The sequence below is a fragment of the Enoplosus armatus genome, chromosome 9 (genome assembly GCF_043641665.1).
Source record: "Enoplosus armatus isolate fEnoArm2 chromosome 9, fEnoArm2.hap1, whole genome shotgun sequence".
NCBI classification, from domain to species: Eukaryota; Metazoa; Chordata; class Actinopteri; order Centrarchiformes; family Enoplosidae; genus Enoplosus; species Enoplosus armatus.
In genome coordinates, this window is record NC_092188.1 from 3,545,201 (window position 1) to 3,571,138 (window position 25,938).

General features: G+C 41.8%; 1 protein-coding gene across 1 annotated transcript in view; it reads left to right on the forward strand.

Moving 5' to 3' along the window:
• agmo (alkylglycerol monooxygenase) overlaps positions 1-16,517 on the forward strand; it is a 39,704-nt gene extending 23,187 nt beyond the window's left edge. Inside the window, exons 11-13 of the mRNA XM_070912592.1 lie at positions 2,752-2,834; positions 4,159-4,264; positions 16,437-16,517. Of these exons, the coding sequence (XP_070768693.1) occupies positions 2,752-2,834; positions 4,159-4,264; positions 16,437-16,517 (270 nt within the window). The remainder of the gene's footprint in view (positions 1-2,751; positions 2,835-4,158; positions 4,265-16,436) is intronic.
• The last annotated feature ends 9,421 nt before the right edge of the window (positions 16,518-25,938 follow it).

Sequence of the window (25,938 nt, forward strand, 5' to 3'; positions counted from 1 at the left end):
AAGCTGGTGACCTTCTGGTCTCACACTGGCTACTGTAATCCCTCATATAAAGTATGACAAGGTGGTCCTGGGCTCTTAATTTAAGACTGTGCTGCATGTTTGTTTGCCAACATTATTTCGCCCAGTTATGCAGTTTGTTGTGGTTGGTCCACGGTCGAGTCCTCTACTTAGCCAGCAGGAAAACACTAGCTCTGTCTAACAACATGACAGAATGACTGATCGGCATTCCCCTTTAGAACAACCTTTGTCTATTATTTTCCACTCGACGAGCCAAAAGACCCCCTTCCTCCTCCTTCAGAAAAAAAAAGAACCAGGTCTCCTCAGCAGTTATCTTTGGAAGCCTTTTTTCCCCAGGCATAGTTTTGGTTAGCCAAAAAGTGCTGTCACGCCCAGCCCCTTCAAACTCCCAAATAAAATGGCCTGTCTTTTTGTGATCGCTACCTCCGTGGTGCTCCTTCAGTTGTGGTCCCCCCCCACCTCCCTCCCCCCCCCGCTCACACACACACCTCCCCTCCGGGGTCGAGGGTTCTCCTCCCTTTCTGCGAATGAAACGCCAGCTGGTGGTCCAGCAGTGAACACAAACGCCTTAATTGTCGAGTCAACCATTTCCCAACCCAAATAGCCTTCAGGATGCAGCAATCAGGACTTGGAGGGAAAATAACAAAGTGAGCGCTCTGGCTCAACAATAAATCATGTCACTGTTATGTATTTATACCCACATGTTCGCTAGCCGCTTATTTAGTTTGACAATTGATGATACACTGCCGGGCAATTTATGGGCTTTGCGTTAATTCGAAGCCATGAAAACATGGTTATTTCAAACAAGTGAAGCTACTCTTCAATTACATCATCAGCAGGCCAACGTGTACGTTTTATTATAGGTTTACTAAACAGTCACTATTAGAAGAGGCAGAGAGGGGGATTGACCGAGTCATGAAATCTCCTCTCAGAACACGTCTCCATTAGTGTTTGTATGATTACAAAATGTGTTATTGTAATTTCAGTACCTGCTATGTTGTAAGTTACAATTTAAAGCAACAATAAGACCAAACGTGACGTAATATAGCAACTGAAATTGGCTAAATTATATGCAGTCCCATTTCGGGGAATACGTAGCACAGAATTACCATCTTTGCACTTATTTGTCAGCGTTTAGAGACAGTAAATGTGCTTTTCAAAGCTGACTTTAAAGTCTGTGTTGTCTTTTAAAACAAAAATGCAGTACAGTTATTTTCATATAATCATTTCTACCCATCAGCGGCAAAAAATGGCACCGATAGGTGATTGGATCATAAAATAAGGTGAAATAATGGCAATAATGTTTTTCGTTTTAATAAAGATTTACATCCATGTGTTTGAATTCAGTACAAATTATGAATAGTATAGAGCGTGTGTTATCTTTGTAACGTGATATAGTAACATTTCACAACTGATGTCCTGGTGTATTTTCTCAGTGGTAACTCTGTCCAACGAGCCTTCATGAACTCCGTCATATTAACGGCCTGAATAATGAGTTAATCTGCTTCGTCGCAGGGGAATAACACAGAATAACACAATCAGTCCGCCGTCACCAGATGTTAACTTTCATTTCTGTCCTCAGCTGTTATTGCTGCAGTTTGACACTTGTAACATTAAAGATTTGCACGATGAAAGAAGCACGGAACATTTAAAAAAAAAAAAAAAACAGTTCTGTAAATGTGACTCCACCTGGCGACACTGAGGGTATAATAACCCCCCCACCCCCACCCCCCCAGGGTTATTAAACACATAAGTTCACGTAACCTTTGATACCAAAATAACTCTCCGCTCATTACACCTCTTACTAAAAATAACTGCATCTGTAGCCTTTGAACTCTCATGCAATGATCATGCAACTGTAATATACTTTGACAGTGTGGGGTTCACTCTGAAGGATGGATCGAGGCCAGAACCCCCCCCCCCCTCTTTGATTCACGGAAAACATAATCATATCATCCCTCTGTATTCCCGTGCGAGGGGCTCAGATCATATAGCTCTTATGGGGGTTTATGGATTACGAGTCTTGGATAAACATAAAGACGTACTGTTTTATTGCATCCTGTTGATGGGTTGAGTTTATGTTTACTATATATGGCCTTCAGGGTCCGTACAGTATGTGAGATTTGGCTGTTAGGCTTTGTATTGAGTGTCGGAGAAATTTAAACCTAAGCTGACAGCCCACGACATCCTCAGGAGACACCGGGCCTCCAGCTGCTGCCCTCTGCCAAGGCCGTAGGTTAGAGAACACGAATTAGACCGCACATCACATTCTGTACTTTGTGTGTTTTGAGTGTGTGTGTCCCAAATAGCTCGGAAAAGGTCAGCGAGAGTCTGCATGGGATTTCTGCTTCGACGTTTGTTGTTTTGGCTCCGTTTAGGGGCTATCGGGATTCAAACTGCAGTCTCTTCCACTGTGGTCAAGTCCCCCGTCAAGACCCATCGGGGATGATTAGGGCTTCTATGTAAACTAGGCATGTCAGTGTAAAGTAAGAGGCGGATTGCCTTTGCAAGGATACTGTATGTGCCACTTACACTTACTCTGAAGGTCAGACATGTTTTGTTTGGCAATGCCAAGTAAACATTCGAACAGCCGTGCGGTTTGTGACTGCTCTCCCAGTGAGGTCTCTTGTGATCCTAACTTAACCAGCCATGATATTAATTTAAGGTTCAGATTCTAATGTATTTTTTCCCCGGCCGCATTTCTCATGGCATGCAAACGTATCTCGATCCTAGATGCTGTCCCCGTTCACCATTCTGGGGATGACCGGCTACGTTCTGCTCACTCTCACCTCCCTGGGCTTCATCATGGATCAGAGGTACAGTACTGACGTTTGTGTTGATTTTTATAGAAGCGTTTGGATAAAATGTGGAGGTAGACGGAGTTCACTAAGAAGCGAGAGAGGAGGCTCTGGTTGTGTTTGTCAGTGGTTCCCGAAGCTGGAGGTTGAATCTCTCCGAGAGGGGTCGCAAAATAAATCCGAAGGGTCGGATGACGGTTAACAAGATTAGAAAGAAGAAAACCAACATACTTCTGCTGCTAGTGCTGAAATCATTAGTCAATTAGTCAGTCGACAACATTTAAGGTTGGTTTAACATTTAAGATGCTCATCAAGCAAAAATGCTTCTCGAATGTGAAGATTTTCAGCCTAATAACTTAAATATCCTTTGGTTACGGCTGTCACAGCTGTTCAGCTGTTCACATGGGGTTAAAATAAAATATTTGATTCGTAATCATCTGTTTGAATTCTAAATTCTCAGTGTATAACTGCAGCAGGCTCTGCCTTATGCCAGTCTGTTTGTTAGCTTGACGCTTGCCATGAGAAATGCAAATGAACGGTACGCAGTCGGACCAGGTTTTTTGGGCAAAATGTACAGTACGCTGAGGCAAAGAGCAGGCGAAACAGGGGAGAGCGTGGGGTAAGCTTACACTACCAAAGCTAGTGTGGCTAGCACGCTAACAACAGAATTAAACTGGCTGAACATTGAGGAGCCTCACAAGTTTCATGTGTTTGAATTAAATCTGAGTGAACAAGACCACAGAGAGTACTTCTGAACTGTTTGGTCTGACAATATAAAGGATTTATTTTAAAGACTTGCTCACAACTCCAAGACAAAAAGGTCAGGATTAGACGTTGCTTTGCTTTAAATGGGAAAAAAAAGGTTGGGAACCACTGATATATGCAAGGTCAGAGCAAGGTCAAGTTAAAGTCATTTAACTTAAATGAGTGGAAGTTAGTTTCTTCTTCAGTTGTCACACAGAACCCCTGCTGTGTGCTGAGCTGATGAGACAGGAAAATACAAAAACTCAGAGCTCCACTTTTAAAGATAAGCATGTAATAAAAAACGTAAATGGAGATTAGTCTCTTCAACGTCTATCTACCACGTAGCGCTGGAATTGGCCTCCTAATAGGCCGTGACTCTCCTCATCGACGTCAGGGGTCAAATCTATTTGAACTCAATCAGCTCTGGAAATTGAAGGTTCTCCCGTTAAAAAAAACCTTTATTATTCCTGTAACATCATCACAGCAACGTTCCCTCTCGAGGTGAAGGCCCAGGAGGTCAGCAGGGGGACGGTATCAAGCTGAGATGTCATTAAGCCTCAGCGTTGTGTGTTGTTGGTCGATGTGTCCTCACGTTCAGGCCGACAGCGGCTGTCTTGGAGATGCTGCGCTGTGTCGTCATGGTGACAATGCAGAGGTTCGGCTACACGAAGCCCCTGCTGCCTTCGCTGGCTGTGCCCACAGAGGTAAGACGACCTGAAGTGTGTTGCAATGCAATTAAAAGTTACAGCGTTGTGATGGTGGTATAGTTCACCCACTGACAAATATACAATATAGCTCATATTTAATAGGGAAGTCTATCTGATCTGACATGAGTATGACTAGTCTGCTGATATGAGCATTAGCATTGCACTCTAACACCGATGCAGCAGAAAAAGAGATATCAAGATGCCTACATCACCCACAATGCAACTCAACCAACGATGGTTCGGCCTGCGATTCCGTTGTGTTATGCTACTAGCGGCAAATGTAGCCTCGAGCTGCTAGCCTCAAGTATACATACATGTACAGTAGTACTCCCCTAGACTTTGATGCGTAAAGTCGATGGAGTTCCTCTTTCAGTGAGCGACGACAGCTGTGCAGTTTAGCAGCTTGAAGTAGAAAATGATGCAATGATCTGGTAGATTTATTTACCAAGAAAAAAGTCTCACCACTCTTTTGGTGTATTTGAACCACAAAATCATAGTCTCTCCTCTCTGTTATCAGAATGCTACAGAGTGGTGCCTCTTTCTCAAGGAAACCATCTTTGATTGAGTATAAATACTGCAGAGACCACACTCACTGAAGCCGCCAGGAGTTTAATTTTGTAGTTTGTCCAACTCGTAGAGTTAATGTTAATAGGCTACAGTGGAGTTGTTATTTCAGGTGGGGATATTGACAGCTGAAACAAAAGGCAAGGTTCCTGATGGATTAACAGAGTGCGCAATATGAGCGAAATGTGATTTCTACAGGTGGCGCTACAGCAACATGATAATTAAAATGGACACTGTGGTCATGAAGCATTATGGACAATTCTTCCTTCTACAAAGCCCAAATATTCCCAGGATTGGGGATTTGGCAAAACAGTCCGACCTCAAGTTCCATTTAGTGGCTGTTTTAGAGTTTCTGACGGCATCACTTGAACTTGAGTTTGCTCAGTTTGAAGAACACTTTAAGTGGAGTTCATTCTTGGCCTTTGTTGCACATTAAGTAGCTGTTAATGAGCTTTCCATCATACCACAGGATCTTCATTTAGGATTAATACATTTTTCTCTCCTTATTTCAGGACTTCAACTGTATCATATACTGCCAGTCGTATTTAGAAAGGTTGTCAGGTCTGTCAAAATGACTGACAGCAGGAAGTGAAAACCTTTGAATTACTGTTCAAAACGGTCCAAAACAATTTCCTATAATTGTTCACTGTAATATGTCACATAATTGTTTCATTCGGGTTGATGCTGAGTTCGCTCCCTCCCTGCCTCCCTCCATTAAAATATTGTTGAGCCTGAAACAGGGAATCAATTTGTGTCCAAAATACAGCATCTGCAACATAGAAACTGTCTTCATATGTTAGACCAGCTCAAACACAACAAGACATAATTAGCCTGCTAGCAGCTCCTGTGTAGAATACATGTAGAGTGCACGTGTATGTTTTGCTGATTACTAAATGTGCAACACTTTTACACGTCAAGTTAATCAGACAAATACTGGAAACAGTGAGTGATGCTCGTGTACAATATAACACACTGAAATCTTCAAATTATAAACGTCTGATGGTAAAACTCTTCTTATGAGTCCTTGACAGCATCATGCTTCCCTAGTGTGTGTGTGTGTGTGTGTGTGTAGCCTGTTTGGCTGTGATTGTGTGTGTTGTGTGGTCTGTTTTGTGTGTGAGCTGGGTGCTAAGTCCAGCCCCGCAGCCCTGTGATCTATGAGTCCAGATGCGTCGCCCAATTGACCATAAAATTGGCGTGCCTTTCTGGCTCTGGCAGCCCAACTGTAAATGGCGGCTGACCTCTCATTACTTGCCCTCCCTCCGTACGACTGCGTCTTTTTTTTTCTCCCTCTTTCTGCCCGCCCTCGCTCGCTTGCCATCTCAGCCAGTGTGAACGAGAGCAACGCTTCTGGATCCAATTAGTGCCGTCTGCCGCTAACTAGAGCTGGCTGATGAGATTTGCACGTTAGCGCTGAATCGCGGCTTTTATTGTCCTCTGACTCCACATCTGTGCCGCTCAGGTGTTCAAAAGACGACTCGAGGCTTTCCCACCTTTTTTCTTTTTCTCACCGTAAAATGGAATAAAACTGAATGAATTATAATTTTTTTAAAGCCGGCGTATAAAACGAAGTGCACATCCAATCGACCTTCAGAGCAGAACACGTCTTGATTCATGCCGCTCGTGCTGCGCGGCTGTGTCACTCTGACAGCACTGTAAGTTTTATGCAGCCGTTTCCTTAAGCGAATCATTAGGCCTCATTTCAAGTCGCAGTACATCAGTTTGAGCTGAATAAATGTCTTTGCTTGCAGGTGGGGCTCATTGAAAATCCTCACAATTTACTTGAATTGGTTCCTGACATATTTGTGCCGTTTGCTCAGAACTATAGCAAAGGGGGGAAAAAAAACCAAAAAAAAATGTGAAACCACCCCCAAACTTTAAGGTACTTTAATGATATATGGGTCTGACGCGTGAGGTGAACGGCCAGCTCTTTGTTGAAGTGGGGGGGCGTGTTTTGAAGTCAGGCCAATCAATTAACAGTCACTCGAAATGGAGGAGGGGAAATTCACATTTAATTGTATTCAGGCTCATGAGACTGTACAGTTGGGAAAAGGGGGGGGTGGACTACAAAAAAAAACTACAAAAACTAGGTCGGTTTGTGGTCCTTCAAACCCAGTGGTGTGATATACTGCACCCTTAAAGCTCACAGTGGTATTTATAGTGGCTCTGGAGATTTCCCTTGTAAAGCTGCAGGCTTGACCTGTAAACCAGGGCTGCCTCTCGATCCCAGCCGCCCTCTCACCCGCCCAAACCCACGTCTGAGCAGCTCGCATGAAGACCAGGTTCAGACGGGGGGGGGGGGTTGTATGAGGTTATAGCTGTCTGTGCAAGAAGCGTTGTGTGTGTTTGTGTTTGTGTGTGTGTGTTTGTATGAGGATCTGTATGTGTTCATAGAGGCTTGGAAGTCGTCTCCACTCTACTAAACAATGCACACAAATAAAACCCAACCGATACCAACAGTCCAAAGATATAAAACAGAGAAAAGCAGCAAATCATTACATTTTCCCTTAAAATAGTTTGCAGATTAATTGTCTGTCGATCGAATAATTGATTGATCATCATTTCAGCTCTTGACAAGACGGCAGGATAAAAGCCCGCCTACGTTAACCTCTATGTATGTGGGGTTAATACGAGATAGCAGGAACAACAATTACTGCTGTTGCTGTTATTTGGTCCACCCCCTGTATCGAGAGGGGGGGCTTGTGGAGGACTGTAATGATGTAAGACATGTGTTACTGTGTGGCCCTCTGGTTTGCCTGAAGGCACAGGGAGAACATGCTGCGGAGCAGACCTTAGACGCTGTATATCCCAGACTAATTAAGCAGCTATTCTCTCCAAACGGCCACTAACTGCTGGTGAAGTCACAGTAATTTAAGAGGAGAGCTCATAAAATTACACCTGTCTTTCTTTGAGAAAGAGAGAGCGTCTTCGGGCTTCCTGTCAGAAACCATTTTAGATTTAACTTTCTGGGTTAAAAGAGAAAGCAGGAAGAAAACTTTACTTGCCGTCCTTTTTGATGTCATGTCAGTTTTCCTTTTTTTTTTTTGTAGTGATGCAATAAATCACACAAATAGAAGAGTAAAGAATACTTTTAGAATATGACTAAGATGTGTCCTTGTGATGAATGAGTTCAACGTTGGGTATATTGGCTCATGCAAGTTTGACACTTGAGAAGCAAAACTAAATCCATGTAATCCAGTCCGATCCAAAATATAAATAAAACGTTATTAATTTGTTTTCACACCCCATTGGATTTTCCATCTTTTCATCTCCGTGCTGATAAGTGTTTTCCAATGACAAAAGAGCCCCTTTTTCTGTCAAACTTGCCAGGGAAAGATGAATGCTCCACGGCCAAAAGAAGGGGTCAGGACAATATTATGAAGTTCATGTCAAACACAAAGGCCCAGCCTTGGTACAAAGTGGCTTTATCTCCAACACATCACCTGACTTGTCTGCAAAAACCGCAAATCCCACTCCCATTTTTCCCGCTCTCCCTGCCATGAGCGGGCAGATAACACGGCAGCCGGTGAGAGGTCGGCGTTATCTGAGAGAGTCGTTTCCGCCCTTCAAATCTCAGGTGCAAGAGGTTAGCGGCCTCTCTTTTTTTTTTTTCTTTTTTTTTTTGAAGCAGGAATGTGTGGTAGCAAGAAGCAGCGCTGAGGTTAACAGGATTGTTTGGAGCAATGGAAACTCGGTGAGCATGACATCATCTGAGAGCTCGCAGGAATGGAAAGGAAAGGAAATCTCCTCCCAGGGAGAAAATGGAGGGATTTGAAAGAGAAACGCTGGGTAGGACTGTTCCGTTGGAGTAAACAGCGGGGTGGTCGACCGTACACAGTGTGAAATATTATCACTCAATGTGCAGGGGATCATGCCCGTCAAAGAGTAACCGCTTGGTTTATGTTGTCAAACCACTTGCCAGGTAAAGCTATGGAAATCTAACAGCAATTGGCCCTTTGGGGGTTCTCTCGCAGTATTTAGTTTGGCTTTTGTGCGGTACGTTTCTGTGGCCAAAATTGACTTTCTTTTGAATTTGTCTTCCTATTTGTGCTTTAATTCATGGGTGAAACACAACAGTCATCAAGTTTATGATACGGCGTCAGAGCCAACATGTGAACCTGATTGAACCTGACGATAGCTGTTTTAGTTTTCTTTCTTACAGCGTTATTCCTCCATAAAGCTGCTTTCACAGAACTGTAACGCCGATTTCCAAAGACATCTGCTCTCAAATTCAAAAATATTACAAATGACAAAAGGCTTTCATAAAGTTCAAATATAAATAAGTCAGAGATTTTTACTGTAAAATCTATTTCTGAGCAAAGGCTTAGCATATTAATTTAGCATTCTTTACTGCAGTGCAGGCTTTCGTCACTCTCCATTCACTTTATTAATCTCCCTCTCCGCCACGCTCATTGGCTTACTGGCTAACAATCACACGTCTGATATTGTAGTAAAATGAATTTCTTCACAGTGCTTTTTCACAACAGTTCAAGCTACAGGATCCTGCCCGAAGTGAGCTGGAAACTGTCTCCAGCTGCCAGGATTTGTGAGCAGTTGGGGGGGGGGGGGGGTTATAAGATTGGAGAGACCTCAGATCTGAGGTTGCAAAATTGGGAATAGCCACTGTCACTCGCACACTGATCCACAATAAGCGTTAAAACACCACCAATTAATATTCTCTACATTGACAAAGAATTGACAAGGTCTAATGAGAAGGTCCAAGGTCACATGTTTCTTGGGAGAGGACAGGGGTGCGTCGATACGTTACCTATGTATTGGTCGATTGCTGTCCAAGCCTTGGATTGTCCTAAAAAAATTGCGTTTGAACTGGTGCGGTCGATTCAACCAACCCTTAATGATGCTGGTCCAGTGTATGGATTCAGTGAGAAGATACTTCCCCCTCTCTGAGATCTTCAGCTGCTCCGGGACGGTCTTTTCTTTTTGGAGCTTGCTGTTGAGCTCCAGCAGACTGGAGACACTGCATGTGGGGCTGCCACAAGAACCATGCATGTAACTTCTCTGCCGACAGCCGTGCTGACCTTGTTGACGATTGCCTTGTTTGTCCGGTGTTGGGAGAAGTTAGTCTTCAGGGCCTTCTGCCAGAAAGGTTTTAGGAAGTCATGTCACACAGTGAAACGCAGGACTTTCACCCAGGAGGCTGGGGTTTGTGTCCTGGGTAAAACCAGAAGTCAATTTTGACTCATTTTTAGACTTACTTTACTCATTATTTTCATTTTTTGGTTAGATTTAGGCACCAAAACTACTGCAGCCACCTTTCAGAGCACTCGCTGTTTCCCTCTGCAGTGTCGGAGAGCAATGGTAACTCCCGTATAGACAAGTATGTCTACGTTCTACGTCACTGCTCGAGACCTTGACTTCTGGTTCTCCAAGCCTTTGAGTTCAGGCATCTGAGCTCAGTGATCTGTCGTAGGGACTCGGAGGCCTTCAACTGCTCCTGGGAACAGAAATCATTTTATTTGTGAAGCAATGATATGGGCTCCTGAGGTAACATCCTCGTGCTGCCTCATGTCCTCTCTACTTTGCCCTTGTTGGTCATATCCTGTGAACCGTATATTCTACCTGACAGCTCAAGACCTTCTTCTCCCTCTCCAAGCCTTCCTCTCAGAGGTCCTGACCTGCCTCTCAGAACAAACGTCCTTTTCTTCTTGAAGCAGCAAGTCTGCCTTTATGCACAGCATCCCTTTGTCTGCCTTCTCAGCCTTGTGGGTTGAATTATTATGTTTGGAGCTAGTTTTTGTTCTTTAATGCGTTTATCTGATCCTGTTTCAGATTTTGCATTTCATTGTCTTCGTCAAATACACTTAAAATGGGCGCCAGATCTTCATTTGGTATGTTTGTTGTTGTGCTAACACCTCGGACCGAGCTGGCAAAGATGGGACATTTATTCTCATTGGCTTTGATTGTTGATTACTGCCTCTCTGGACTTGTGGCAGGAACACAGAATAGCTTCAAGAACACCAAACTCCGGCGGTTATAATATCAGTGGGTGGATGGAAGGAGTTGGAGTAAAGATACACCTCTTACAGGCCCTTGGAGGCTCATCCATCTGTACTTCTTCTCTGAGGAATCCCTAAACTTATTCATGCAGGAGGACCCGGACATCTTCTCATTGTTCCATGTAAATACAAACAGGGGCTTGATTTGGCAGAAGCTAATGCATCCTCCTGTCCACTCCACCCTCTTTTTGTGTTTCATTCCCCCTTTCCTGGACGTGTGCCCACTACTCTGCGTTCCAGGTTTCTGCTGACTTGTGCGCTCTTAACCAACGGGTCCGCCAGTCCTTCCACCCAGGGAACTGTAGTTAATGATGAGGTGAAGACTTCTCTTATTGGGGCTGAAGTGGTGCCAAGCTGCTGGGGTCTAAAGTGAACTGAGCAGATATGAAAGTGGTTGCTCTCTGGGATTTTTGTCTTGTGCTTTCAACGAGGCTTAGTGGTCTGTATGAGTTGCCGTTGACCTTACATGTGACCTTCTAGCGGACACATGGTTAAATGAGAACAAACGCCAGATGTGAAAAGGAAAACCTCTAAACTGTAGAGGTGTATCATCCTAAATTGGCATATCATCAGACCACTCTGTGTTTTGCTACACTTCCACCATGCAGCAACCGCCGTTTCACATGTGTTTTGTCTGGCTGCGCTGTGTGTGTGTGTGTGTGTGTGTGTGTGTGGGAGTGTGACGGCGATATTTCTCATGGCTGTGCTTCTACAGAGCAGGCACTACACTGACTCTCTGGTGGGACATTAACCTGCTCAGCGTATCCTTCCTGAGTCTGCTCAGAGACTGCATATCTGCTCATAATGAACAGGAAGCCCTCTTTGTGAGTAGGCGTACATGTGGATATGTGTGTGCACGTCACGTTCTTGCATCCTTTTACTTGTCCTTTTTTTGGGTAAATTGCTTTAAACTGATTTTATCCCAAACTTCACTGTGTTCCCGTACATGAAAAACCTCTTTAAAGAATTAAAGAATATACAAACAGTGAAACTACAGACTGTGTTCTACTCACTACTTCATTGTTAGGTGTGTGTCAAGACTCACAGTGCTGGTGTACAGATAAGTGATCAGTGCAGTTTCTGTCTCTTTCTCACTTTGAGAAGCTCCATGTCGAAGCTTTGGATCAAACGCTATTAACAAATGTTTTCTGTGGTTTATTTTCACCAATCTAACAGCGTTCCTGATGCAGCGAACTCCTCCCACTCCGGCTCTGCAGCCAGGTTAAAACAAACAAAAAAAAAGATGAGAGTTATTTTCCGATACAGTTCAGTCCAGGTCTGGTGGACTGTAGGCAGCCATATGGAGAGGGAGCTCTGGAAACATCCCATTACAGGTCATATATCACACGTCTGACAGCAGCCATTCTGCCTTGTTTTCATTTCAATCACGAGTGCAGCTGCGTTCGAGAACAGCGAGGCTCTGCCATGTTAACCGGCTGAGGGGCTGGAAGACGGTCGCCAGGCGCGCCACAATGCACCCTGGGGTGTTTAATGTCTCTGCTTGATGCCTTATATCCATCAACAGCACACAGAATGACTCAGTTCGATGTGCAGTTGACAAGTGTTATTCTGAAGGTCAACACAGATATTTTCCTGTTGGAGCCGCAGATGGTCGTGTTTTTATGTTTGACTGTGTTTTAAGTACTGAAGGTTTTTGCCAGATTTTTTGTCTTGTAGGCTGCAAAAGTTTTAGAGCAGTGTTGACAACCTCTTGGAACACTGAAAATCTGCATTAGAAAACAGAACAGATGGACGTTTTTTAGATTCAACTATCTAAGATCAGAATCAGAGTCTGTGTTCAGTGTGTCCCTCTCTTAGATGTGACTGTTAAATTAACAACAAGGTAGCCGGAGACAGTGAACTGTAACAGTGCATGTAGTGCATCTGTTCACATCACAGTCTAAGACTCAAGTCACCCAATAGACGTAATCAGTTTTATTATGTTTTTGTGCACTGTGTAATAACTGAGTTTGGCCTGTGTGTGGCAGCAGAGGAAAGCTCAGTATTCCAAGGAATTATGTCCATATTGGACAATTCTGCGCCTCACAATTTACATCCAATGCCAACATGCAGTGCCACCGCAGACAGTAGTGTCCTGTTTGTGGAGCGAGGCAGAAAGTGGAGGTCTGGGTGTGGACGGGTGTGTTGCACATCTGACTCTGGTTTAGTGAGATTGAAGTTTGCGTCCCTTTACAGACCTGCGATTAACGCTTGCCTTCTCATTAACCCGTAATCACAAACGCTCCCTCACGTTAACCAAGTTAACTAGCATTAGTTTGTGTCTTGCATTGTTTTGTCTGTACTTTTTTGTTGAGTTTTTTACCGTCTCTTGTGTATCTGTTGGGTTTTTTGTATTTTAAAGGCCCATCGAGGGACTAGCATTGCAAATTAGCTAAGGCTACAAATGCTGTGGTGTGTGGCATTGATTGATGCTACATACTTGTCCCTATACGAGAAGATTAAATACAACAATACAACATTAAATAACGTTTTAGTTGCTGACGTTAACCATACTTTGACCATCTTTTACTTGCCTAAGTGGCTAACGAAGATATTTATATACCCTGTTGCTATGTGCAGAGAACTTTTAAAAACGCTGGCTGTCGTCGAATGTTGATGTTTTTGTCTGCCGATTCGTGTTATCGGGAAGTTAGTTAGAAGAAGTGTTGTCTTCAGTGGAGCTCTGACTTCTGGCACTCAGAAAGAGCCGTCTCCCCCGAGTAAATAAAGCTCAACAAAGAAGCAGAGAAAGTCTACAGAAACCACATGTCTGAGGCTTTTTGTATTACTACTCTTAACAAAGTACCTTCTGCCCAAAACAAAGTGAGTGTGAGTGGATTTGCTGAGATCTCCACTTTGGGAGCCGCTGCTGTCTGGCCGTAGTGCTTATTTGTAGACGATCAAGCCCGCTTCCTTCCACTATGTAATCTGTCCCACATGGATTTCCTACAGAGTCCATTAAAGTGCAGCATAATGGGGCGAATGAGGAGAGATGGGAACAGAGAAAAATAGGTGCCCTCCTTTTGCCTCGACATGCGGCTTTGATAGAAACCCCTGTCATGTTTGGGGCCGTCTGAGTGAAATGTGATTTGCGAGGTTCTGCCAAGCCTCTCGATCCCAATCCGTCTCCAAGATGGACACAACGCAACTTCATGTATTCATAATCTTCCATCTGTTTTTCCTTCAAGGAATTTAGCCTTTTAGCCGTCACGTTTAAACTGTATTAATTGGATTTACCAGGAGGAAGAAGCTGTGAAATGACTTTATCCAGTAAGGGTTTTTATTCCTGATTTACTTAAACTACACTACCCACAACCTCCAGTAAACCTCTTCAAAAGGTTAATGTTGCCATAGAAGCATGAATAAAAATAAATATTTTATTTGACCATATAATCATCACCAGAGTTACCTGTGATTGGTAGACGGAGGTTTTGTGCTTCACCACTTAAAGAAAGGGTCAAAGTTACTTTCATTATGTTGCATCGCTGTTAAATATAATGAAAAGTAATCAGCTTCTCGAAATGAGGAGTAAACAATTAATTTCTTCTTGTTTTCTTTTTCTTACGTTGCTTCTTGTTTTTCTCTGAATGTATAAACTGTAATGGGAGTCAGGAGGGATGGGAATCATTACGAATCAGTAATAAATACAGTATCTTAATAATAATTACTCCTGGGTTGTTATGCGATCAGCAGTTTATCATCTCTTTAAACAAAGTAATTATGTACTCAGACATTCATTGTTACTGAATGTTTTTCTTAAGTAAAAGTAGAAATACCACATTACAGAAGTACTCAATTACAAGTAAAAGTCCTGCGTTTGTAATTTGGCTCTTTTTCCACCCAGCCAACAGCTGATCTTTTCCTATGTCCTATTTTCAGTCCACGACGGCAGCTACATGTCATGTTTCTCAGCTTTTGTAAACAGTCAGACTCCTGTGTGGATTGACAGATTGGGATTAGAAATAGTAAAATGATCATTAATATAGGCTGCTTGAATATAATCACCTGATTGTGGGGAAGTTTATTTTTAAAAAGAGAAAAAGTGGAGTAGAAAAACCGTAACTTTGCTCCCCCTAATTGAATAATGGGGATGCATTTGTTCCACTTAAAGTGCCACTGATCTGAATACAGTGCGATTTATCTTGTATCTGTTTGATTTGGAGTTTAAAACTACTGATACGTAAATGATGTTTGGTGAAAGGGAAATGTAGGTACTTTAAGGATCAGGGCCAAGGAGGCCAGGCTTGTTTTGAAGTCCTCTCTCTTCTTTAGTTTCGTCTTTGGTCGAGCTTTTGTTCTTTTTGAGGGGAGGAAGTTTTCAGATCAGGTAGTGAGAGGCAGAAAAGCAGAGAGAGGTCTGTGTTATACTCTCACTCTCTCAGAGGAAAACAGCTGCCGTGTCCACGAGGAAACGTTGCATTTTTTCCCATCAGGCTGTTTCGCCTGTGATGGACAGCGGTCTGGCTTTGGCTTGGGCTGCGACGTAGGATGCAGTTTATGAGCCAGAACACGGCGAGGGGCTGGAGGCGAGGGCTGTTTCTGGCTGAGCACCCCCACCCCCACCCCCATGACGGTGACCCTTTTGACTCGTCGTTAGAGCATCAGGGGAGAAGACCTGCTTCTTAACCTCTGAGCCCACTTTCTACATCATCCTGATGTGGCTGCATCTGAAAGCTCTCGCTGTTTTCTTTCAATTAGGAATTCACCTTCAGTGTTTTGTCTGGTCGTAAATGATACCTGTCACACACTTTATGTCAGGTTTTCTCTTCTTTTTTTTAATGTAATGGTCCTTCTTATGTTAAAGTTATCCAGTTTAATTTTACTCAGTGTAACATTGTGCAGCATACTATGTAGTTGATGCCATTTGAAGAAGTTAGAATAAGTGCATTCATCTCGACTGTCGACCAACATTAAGCTATGAAACTAATAGTGAGGAGGACAAGCGTTCAATCACTAGTGTCCCGCAGTCAAATAAAATATTCATATCATGTCATATAATATAAATATGAAGGAAGTCAGATCTACAAAGCGTAGATTTTCAAATCAAAGTGAATCTCTAATCTACTAATTTCTAATCAAAGTGAAGAAAACATTGAATTAAGAAATGTCAAAGGCAACATTAGTTGTAATTATTTTGGGAAAAAAAGTCAAGCTGTCATGAAATGTCATTTTCTTAAAGTCAACATGTCACTGGTTCAATCATTTGCTGGTTTTCATAAACTGAAGATCTTTTGAGTTTTGGCCTGTTAAATATGTCAACTTGTGCTTTTTTTAAAAACATTTTTTACTTTTTTCTGATGTGTTATATACCAAACAATTATAATGCAATAATCGGCAGATGAATCGTAATAATAAGAATAATCAGATATCTGAGTTTTAATGAAAATATCTTCCCAAAACGTCCGTAATTCAATATAACGACACAGCATTTATTACACGTCCACCTTCAAACTCAGGAACACTTTCAGGAGCTGCTGTTGTTGGTTTCCAGTGCTGAAGTGACACTTCAGATCCTCACCGCAGCTGAATCAGTGTGTCCTCAGTTAGACTGACTCTGGTCCTAACCCCCCTCCGTCTGTGTTGTCCAGGCCTTTGTCTCCCTCTCGCTGCTGTTCTGGGCTCTGCAGAGCTTCTCTCAGCTGCTCAGCATCAAGAAGAAGGCCGACTGAGTCAGCAGGAGTCGACACGCACTGATGGGCTCAAGATTAATGATAATAGTTGACATAATTCCCATTTTTAATCGCCTTAAACGATTTGTTGGACCTCATCTGTGTGAGGCATCCATCATCTGGTTTTATTGTTTCAGCTTCTGCTCGATTCACTTTTTACTTTTCATGTTTAACTGGTTAAAGTCTGTATATAACTAAAGCTTTATCATGTAAATTAGCCATAAGATAAGACAAGGTGCTAAATTGTTGGGTTTTTTTTTATCAAATGATACTTTTCTCTCTTTCTAAACTAATCAATTCACATTTTTATATTTCACCTGAGCTACTGAGCCTTTTCTATGCAACATATACCTCTTATAAAGCAAATGCTGTTATTCATGTTCACCTTGGACTTGCACAGCACTGTACAGTATATTGTTTTCCATTTCTCACTGCAATAAAACATTTGTAATTTGGCTCTATGCATCTCCATTTTTGATTTCAGGCAGAATATAAAAGCACACGACAGATTGTTCACATGAAGTCTTCCTCCAAACCTCCAGATCTCGGGTGGGAGTGACAAACAGTCCACAGCAGATGGTGCTGTTATTCCCCGCCAAAAGTCTTTTGCTTTTAAATCAGCGTCTTGTTTGCAATTGGCTCGTGTGTTCAGCAAAGCCCATGCATCAACGTATTTATAGGCATTGAGTCATTAAGACATATGTCATAGCACTGAGGTCTCACATCAGAAGAAACAACTGGAAGAAAATCACGTAATAAACACAATTTAATTTTAACAAATGTCACATATATAAATTCCATCTATTTTGATATAAAGTGTGAGATCTGTCTTTACACAGAGCAACAGGATACACAGCACCACACGTCTGCCAATAAAAAACATCTTTATCATCTTAAACATACAACTTCTGTCTTACAAAATGATACCTAAATACATAATAAACAACTCTGTGGTGAAACACAGTAAAATGTAAAAATATTTATCTTAGTATGAAGTTGTGCAGCGATTATCATGAAAACATCACGGTATGCAGATTATGTAAATGACTGCGTCTGAATATTCATGATGTGTCGTATTAACAGGTCTACAGATGGCGCTACTCTGCCGTACATGTGTGCAGAGCGCACACCAAGATACCACAACATCTGATCAAATGTGTTCACCCAACAGATGCAGATAACATCTGTGAACAGCAGCCTACAGAATGAGCTAATTATTACCGTTATAATAACTCCCAAGTGAAGAAACACCAGATGTTGGAGCGTATGGGTCGATCAGTTCATCGTGACAGCGCCGCGTCGTCAGACCACAAATCTACCAAAACCTGCAGGTGAGTCTGCTGCTGCTCTCTGTGGCTTCAACCTGTTCATGTCACACCTGCTGTGACATCACTGATGAGGGCGTGGCCAGACAGTCAACGTGCTCAAAGGTTTGAGCCCACGAGGGGATCACAGAGGAAGTTTTACACCTTATTTTTCCTGCTGGTGTTTTTGAGAGAAACTCCCGAGTCGACCACAGAAAGGGTTAATAAGAGGTCAGTCTTTCACGCCTCCACTATGTGCAAGTCGAATGTGTTTTCACCTGCCCAGCTAACGGAGAATATCGTTAAACAGCATTCAGCTATCGTGACTGAAATTAATACTTGCACAGATGTGATTTTAGTGGGAAAAAACGAACTCAGACACAAATTACTATTCAAAGCAGAGTCTTTTTACATGTGTTAAAATATGCCTGGAGGGGATATTTAAAATTATATTCATTTATTCAACCTTTATTTAAACAGGGTGGTCCAATGAGAGCATTTCACTCACTTCTGTACACAGGACGTAAAAAGCAAAGGCATAAATCCACCATTTTTAGAGGCACAGGTTATTACTTGTATTGTTGCTAAGCAAGTCATTTTCAACACATTTATATATTTCATATATTTCACCTGAGGGATGCTTTTAAAGGAAAAGGTTCACATTTATTCAAAACAATAGTCACATGAACATTGAAGCAGTTTTTGATCGTTGAAATCATTCCTCCCGTTAAGAGATCTCTTCCTAATGCCCTTCCATTGTAAATTGTCTTCACTTATATAACACTCTTCAACCTTCACACAGATTACAGATTGGGCCTCATTCACACCGAAGGTGACCAAGCTGCCTTCGAGGTGTTCAAGGACACTTTGACATGTGGACACAAAGACTACATTCAGAAGACACCTATTTAATGTGTCTAACTCAGACTGCAGTCTCACATGAGCCTCAGCTGATTGAATAAAGTCTATACAGTATGACATGACAATATTAACCGTGACCTGTTCTAGTTTCTAAATATTCTTTGGCAAAGACTGAGAGCGCTCCTCTGTCCTGCTGTGCTCGTATTCTCTGCTTTTTAATGATCTGTTATTGGAACGTTCCACCAACAGGACTGACATATTGATCCCAGTGTAGAAGGATATGGCCTTCACCTTTACATGAAATCCTGCTAATAGGCAGTGAGGGAATTCTGCCCGGGGTCTCGCTTAATGGAACGAGGAAACGTCGCTCAGGAAAGACGATCAATGAGAATTAGATCTCGCGGGGCTCGCGCTAATGTAAAAGGGAGCGAAAACAAATAATTTCATCTTGGCAGTGTAATGGCAGCTTTTTTAACAGACTCTGAATCATTTGTGTGATAAATCAGATTGGTTAAGTATTTTATTAATAATAAGACGATGTAAATGATGCCTGTAAACATCTAAAATGGAACACACAAACCAATCTTAATGATTTTTTTCCTGTTTTTTTTAAAAAGGTTAAATCATTTCGTCAAACAGATGGCCACTGTGGTTTTAAGTAAACATTTCTCAAACAGGAGGAAATGGTGCATTTGCTTGGCACTATTTTCACCTGTGGATTAATACATTTATTCAATTTGGTGCTCTAGTGAGTATTTACAGATGCAGGGCGGTGTATGTGAGATTGATTCAAAATATAGAGCAGTGTGTGTGTGTTTATGGCCATGTAAGCGTCTGTTACAAACATTCATGGTTTCAAGAGGAAGAACCTGTCGTTTAGCATGCTAACATGCTAAACTAATACCTGGTAAACAGCAGCACGTTAGCATTGTCATTGTGAGCAAATTGCCATGCTAGTGTTAGCATTTAGCTCACCATTGTTTCAAAAGTAAAGCCTCACATAGCTGCTAGCATGGAGCTCTATGACACAGAGGCATAAGTTATCAGGCTTTGGATACAGAGACAATACTTGATAGTCGGATCAATTCATAGTTGGTTTGGTCTTTTCATCTTTTCATGGGATTTGTTGACAATAAGAATAATGTGCAATATCACCACACATATACACAAAACGCTGTCCAACGATAAAAACCACAAAACACTCACAAATTAAGGAATTAAACCAATTTACTGTGAATAAGAAGATGGAAAGGTGAATGAAATATTCCTCTCCTGTTTTCCTTCACACTGCCATCAGAGAAAGGCAGAGGAATGCGACTCCTCTGCTGCCCCCCCCCCCCACGAGATGTGAATGAAGATAATCGCATGCCAGTTCGATATCATCACAGCACTTGTGTTAGCGTAAGAATGTGTTCTGCTCACTGGGTCGAGGACAAATCACATCAGCAGTGGTCAGGAAAACCTGTGAACGCCCGAATGCACCACACAACTCCACCAACATCACCTTTGATGTGCTGGTGACTGCTGCAGTACCTGGAGGAAATGGACGGTCGTGCTCCGACTCGTTCGGAGCGCTCGTATCAGTGCATCTCGTGTCTTTAAGAGAGAAGAAGCTTTTGAAAACAGTGCCAGTCACGTGAATTAGTCATGATGAGTTTGAGGAGCACAGTTTTAGATCCACGTGTCATGGATTACAGTTTATATTTACTTCACTTTTTGCAAACAGTTATATATTGAATTTGTGTCTGATAATGTGTCTGAAAATGTCGAAGTATTTCTTTAACGTCTTTTACATCTTTGTTGTGAAGCGCATCTCAAATATTGAGCTGATCTATTCAGTAAAATTCTGGCTGGAAGCTAAATAAAGGACTCAGTGTTTCATTCAGCAGAACAGCTGTATTATAAAGTCCAGCCAACAAAGATTTCCTACTGTTTGGTGAGTTTGTATTTTTCATCAGTCTTTCCTAAACAAATTTTATGCTGACCCTCGAACACAGCACAGCAGTTTGTAAAACTATCAGACAGCTTTACAACTCTGGAAAGTTATCACAGGGGCAATTATTTATCCTTAACGATTGCCAACTAGATGGTGCAAATGCAGCATTCACGTTGCAAAGTTATCTTTTTTGCGCCTTGTTGGATTTCATCACGTTGCAGTCCAGTAGTAGTTAAGTCAGGTTCAACAATCACTCTGCATCTGGCACCACCACCGCATTCATGGCCTAGACTTATTCACATGAATGAGGGAGGCTGCGTTTTTTTCTCACAGGCCTAAAGTCAGTCTGAACGAGGCCTTAGATGTAGTACGACAGTCCTAAATCAAATCTGATGGGTGACAAGATACGTGTTTTAACTGCAGAGGCCGTCAGTGTACGTCTGCTGGTAGTAATATGTCTTTAGAGGTAAAAGAGGAGGAAAAAATGTTTTATGAGGTAGGTATGTTTCTAGGATTTAAGGACACACACAACATTCTGGTGAGAAAGGTTGAATGTCAAAACAGCTCCGCAGGGTGCCTTAAACACAAACGCCACCAGAGCTGACAAGACAAAGAAAAGAACAGCCAGCTACAGACACTCAAACTGCATCAACACAAATCCCACAGAAAAGTCCCGCCCCGTCACTGTTTGATTGACAGGCGATCTCTGGGAAGTGAAGGGGAAAACGGTTGCAGTAATGAGCGTTTGGCAGCAAATACGGAAACAATAAAAAAGACATTTAGCAGATTATCAATTAAACTAAATTTCATCTTTATTTCATTTGTTTTTAAATCTATTTGGTCGACAGATATGGCTTTTATCTTTTGTATAAACACTTTAACTTCACACATCAGTTACAACATCTCATTTGTCCGTGTGGCTCCTTCTTTTCCTCGTTACATGGCAGATGGGAAGAGCGAACAAATGTGATTTGCTCCCTCGGTGCCACCGAATGTTCCAGTGACTCATGCTATGATAATATAGTTCAATGCTCTGCACCAACTGTCTGCAGGGGGACAGAGGGGAGTCCCACTACACACACACACACACACACACACACACACATGCATCAGTGCACAAACGTGGGCACATGCAAACACACACTTGACAGATACACATGCAGTAAGGTCTGTATGATGCTCTGTCATTAGACAGTATTTCTGTGTGTTCTTCAGTGGACTGCGTCGCCCAGCAGGCTCGGCTGTCTGAACGCACACGCATACCGAGATATATATCATCAATCAATCAACCGATTTTATTTAAAGTGCAGAATCACCTTGCAGCATGGTCCCAACACACTTTACAACTGAAAGAATACATAGGGCAAAACACACAGCAAGCAAATGAAATGATAATAAAACATAATAATAAAACAACCGTATTTAAAAGCATCAATATTAAAGGGATGTTTGAAAAATGTACACGTTCTAAGCACGTTCACAGATACCTCATCAGATATCGGATTAAAAAGACGACAGACACTCGACTTACGGTGTTTTTTTTATGGTGAAAAGTATCAAGATGATGTTCAGATGATGCAGGTTATTAAGTAGTTCACACTATTTGTATTCTTCAATAACAATCACTAAACCAGATGATTTTTGCTTTGTTGGAAACGACACTTTAATGCCAAAAATATAAGATATTAAATATAAATATAAAACATTAATGTCTCTCTTTCGGCCTCTGAGGAGATCACAGAACGTGTGATTTACGCTTTAGCGGACAGAAAATGCAATTTAACTTTGGATGTTTAAAAAGTCTGCTGACTGGAGGCATTGTGACATTTTGACTTCCTAACATTTCAAAGTGTTAAGCAGCCTGATGGTAACCACCCAGGACATGTTATGTTTCCTCCTGAATGTATTTTTAATATACATCAGGGAGTCAGAGTTGTGTTAACACATGTGCTTTCAAAAATTAGCACTCCACTAACATACTGAGACATTTCCTGGAAATGGCAGATGCCTGCAGGCTAATATTAAGTGTTTGTACATTGATGTCGGTCCTTCTTCGCTCTTAATGCTCTTTCGCTTCTGCCTGGGGATGTTTAATCAGTGAGGGAGACCCAGCTGTCTGTTACCGAGCCAGCATCAATCGCCGGGAAGGAAGACCCGGGGTCAGCCTGTGTGGACGCGCAGGACAGGACCTTACATAATGGTCCCATTAAGATACATGGTGTTCTGCACTAGACTCCACACTCAGGCGGCTATTTATAGCACAGGGGGCCAGAAGTGGGCTTGAATTGATATGTGAGGGGGGGCTACATTACCAGCTCTCTTCTGAGTAACAGTGAGATTTGATTGGGTCTTAAAAGATATAGTGTTGATTTGCATAGCAATGTATTTAATCTACAACCCATCTGTTTGCAGCAGAGGGTTCAGGCTGCAATATGCATGAGAGGTGATGTAACCATCAGTGCATTACTATCGGCTGTGTGTGTTAACTGGCACTTAGGGAGTGAACACTGTACGATGTTGTACTTCACTGTCCAAAACAAAAGTTGCCACGGTGTAATAATATTGCTTTTAATTAATAATGTGTGTAATAAGTAATAACATGAGAAGAAATTAACCACCACAGATGAACAGAAGAAGAAAATTCACCACAGAGACATTGAACATTTCACCAACGGAAAATCCAAAGAAGAAGACCACAGTGACACCCCGCTTTCAGAAGAGCTTCTGATCCAACACCTACAGCTAACATGATTACTAATTTGTTCACCAATCAGACTATTATCAGACATGTGTCCCCTGATACCTGCAGGTGGGCGGACTTAAGTAGCGACAACATGAGAATGATCAGAATTGCCGTCACAATTTTCAGTTTTTCACAGGAAAAAAATATGAATTTCATTCCGTATTCTCTTCACGCAGACCGTACAAACATTATGACCATTAGCTGCCGGTAAAGGACACACTGTCCTGTCCAGTTATGAAGGGAAACTGCACTTTCACAATATTTAATCGATTATTGGCAAACCAGCAGTTATTAAAAGCCTGCTGCAGGCTTGTGTGATCCACAGAGAAAACGTGATGACGTGATGACGTTTACTGATAAAAAACAAACAAACTGTCAGCTTAATGTATGACTTCAGCTTGACCACAAACCTGCGGTGGCTTCAAAATCATGCTTCTTTTTTTTTTCTTCGCATTTCTGCCTCGAGAAGTATTGAGTAACGTTTGTCTGGCAGAGCATTAATCCCTTGTTCTGCAGCGTTGACTGCCTTCTTTAATGCTCCGCTGGATGTTTGAGTGGTCAGGCGACGGGGACTTTCTGGCCTTTTAGTGACGTTCCCAGTGGTCGTACTAATTTGCAAAGTAACATAGGTGCTTTTGACACTCGTCATCATCTTTGAATCCACTTCCACCGCTGGGTTTCTGTGGCTCTGACATATTTTTGTTGTTCCCAAGAGTCTTTTTACTCTGCTGCCTCTAAAATTGTATTGTATTTAGTTAGTCACAGCCAGGACACGAGGCTCAATAACATTCACTACCTCCCCTCTTATTTTGCTCTTTCACTTGGCATCAGTCTAATGTTGGTTAGCTGGAAAACAAATCTATAACTAAATGTGTTTAATTGAACCAGCTGGCCAAACATTTCACTCTATTCGTGGAGACAAAAGGATTATATTTGAGTTTTCATCGACGCAGAGTGTGATGTCAGTGTCAGTGTCAGTTGCCAGGGAGGCTACTCTAACCCGCCTACAGTATATCTGACCCACATGCATAATGACCTCAAGAGATCTCGTGATGATGCAGGTCTGATGCACTCGGCAGAGACAGGAACATCTGACGCGCATCTTTTTGTGTCATCTGCGTGTAAAACACAGCAGAACAAAACAGCAGAGGGATGTTGTTGATGAGTGGAGTCACAAGAAAACTGTGTATGCAGAGAAAAGACAGAGTACTTTGGCTTAATTAGAAACGTCTCTGCAACAAAACCCTCAGACATACAGAGGGCCATCTTTCAGTTCACGTACAGCACATATTGATGTCTCACGTGCCTAAATGTAGAAGTGAAATACATGGGAAATGAATGAATTCAGATTTTATTTGTCATTGTAGTTAAATTTTGAGAATATACTGACCAATCTCAGTGAAAGGTTTATTTTGGGTGTACATGTTTATGTCATTTGTTTATCTATACGCTTTATTCTTATTTTTTTTAATAACAGGAGTTATATCTACTGTATATCTATTTTTTTTAATTATTATTTATTTATATACTTATTTGATTTGAAGGCATCGAGATACAGAATTAATCAAAATTTGAAGGCCTGTTCCCATAAAATATTAAAAATACTGAACTTAAAATATGAAGAAAATGTAAATCAAAATAGACAAGGACTAAACACACAGAAAGAAAGAAAAAAAAACATTTTTATATTCAATTTTACTACTACTAATAATAATGATGATAAAAAAAAATTAATAAATCTTTAGGGTCAAGGTCCACTTACTACCTTTTCTGGTGCTTTCAACCACATCTTACAGTCTTCATCAGAGGATGGAGTTGTCACAAATACATGAACACTGAATTAATTTTTTTTGTTCTGTTTCCAAGGATGAAGAAGAACAACAACTTTCACACTCAATGATAATAATATTTATTTATTTATCTTATTTTAGTATTAAAGCTGCACTAGTCAGTGTTTTTACAACAACAAAGTAATAAAAAATTGGTCTCTTGTAAGCTTTAGGGAGCATTTTAACATCTTTTTCGGCTCATTGTTTTGGTTTTACAGAACACAAACCTTTTTCTTTTCTCATCGTTTTCTTTCACCTCATCTGCGTCTTTTCCAGCTGCAACAGGCAGCTGTTTTCAGAGAAAAAGCTCAGATAAACCCACTGTACTCTATCTGGCCACCACCAAACAGTAGACAGACACAGTTATCAACTTGCGGGTGAACTTAGTGGAGAATTTAGCAGCTAAAGAACCAGATATTTAACCTCTGGAGTTGTTGGACACCAAACCATTACATCTATACAGGGTGTAGGTTTGTTTACAGATACTTGCTTGCATGCTCAAACAATATATTAGCAATTTTAACTAGACTTCCTACATTTATTTGAATTCTGCAGCAGGTCGTTACCCACTGACAGTCACATGTGAAGGGCATGTCAATACTTCAACTGCCTCTCTGACACAAATGTAAACTACCACATGACCTACACAGACAGCCTGGAGGAAGCACTAAAATACAAACGTTACTGGCACACTGGTCGGCCACCCCCCGCACACCGCTGATATCTGGGTCATTGTTCAGCGATCTTT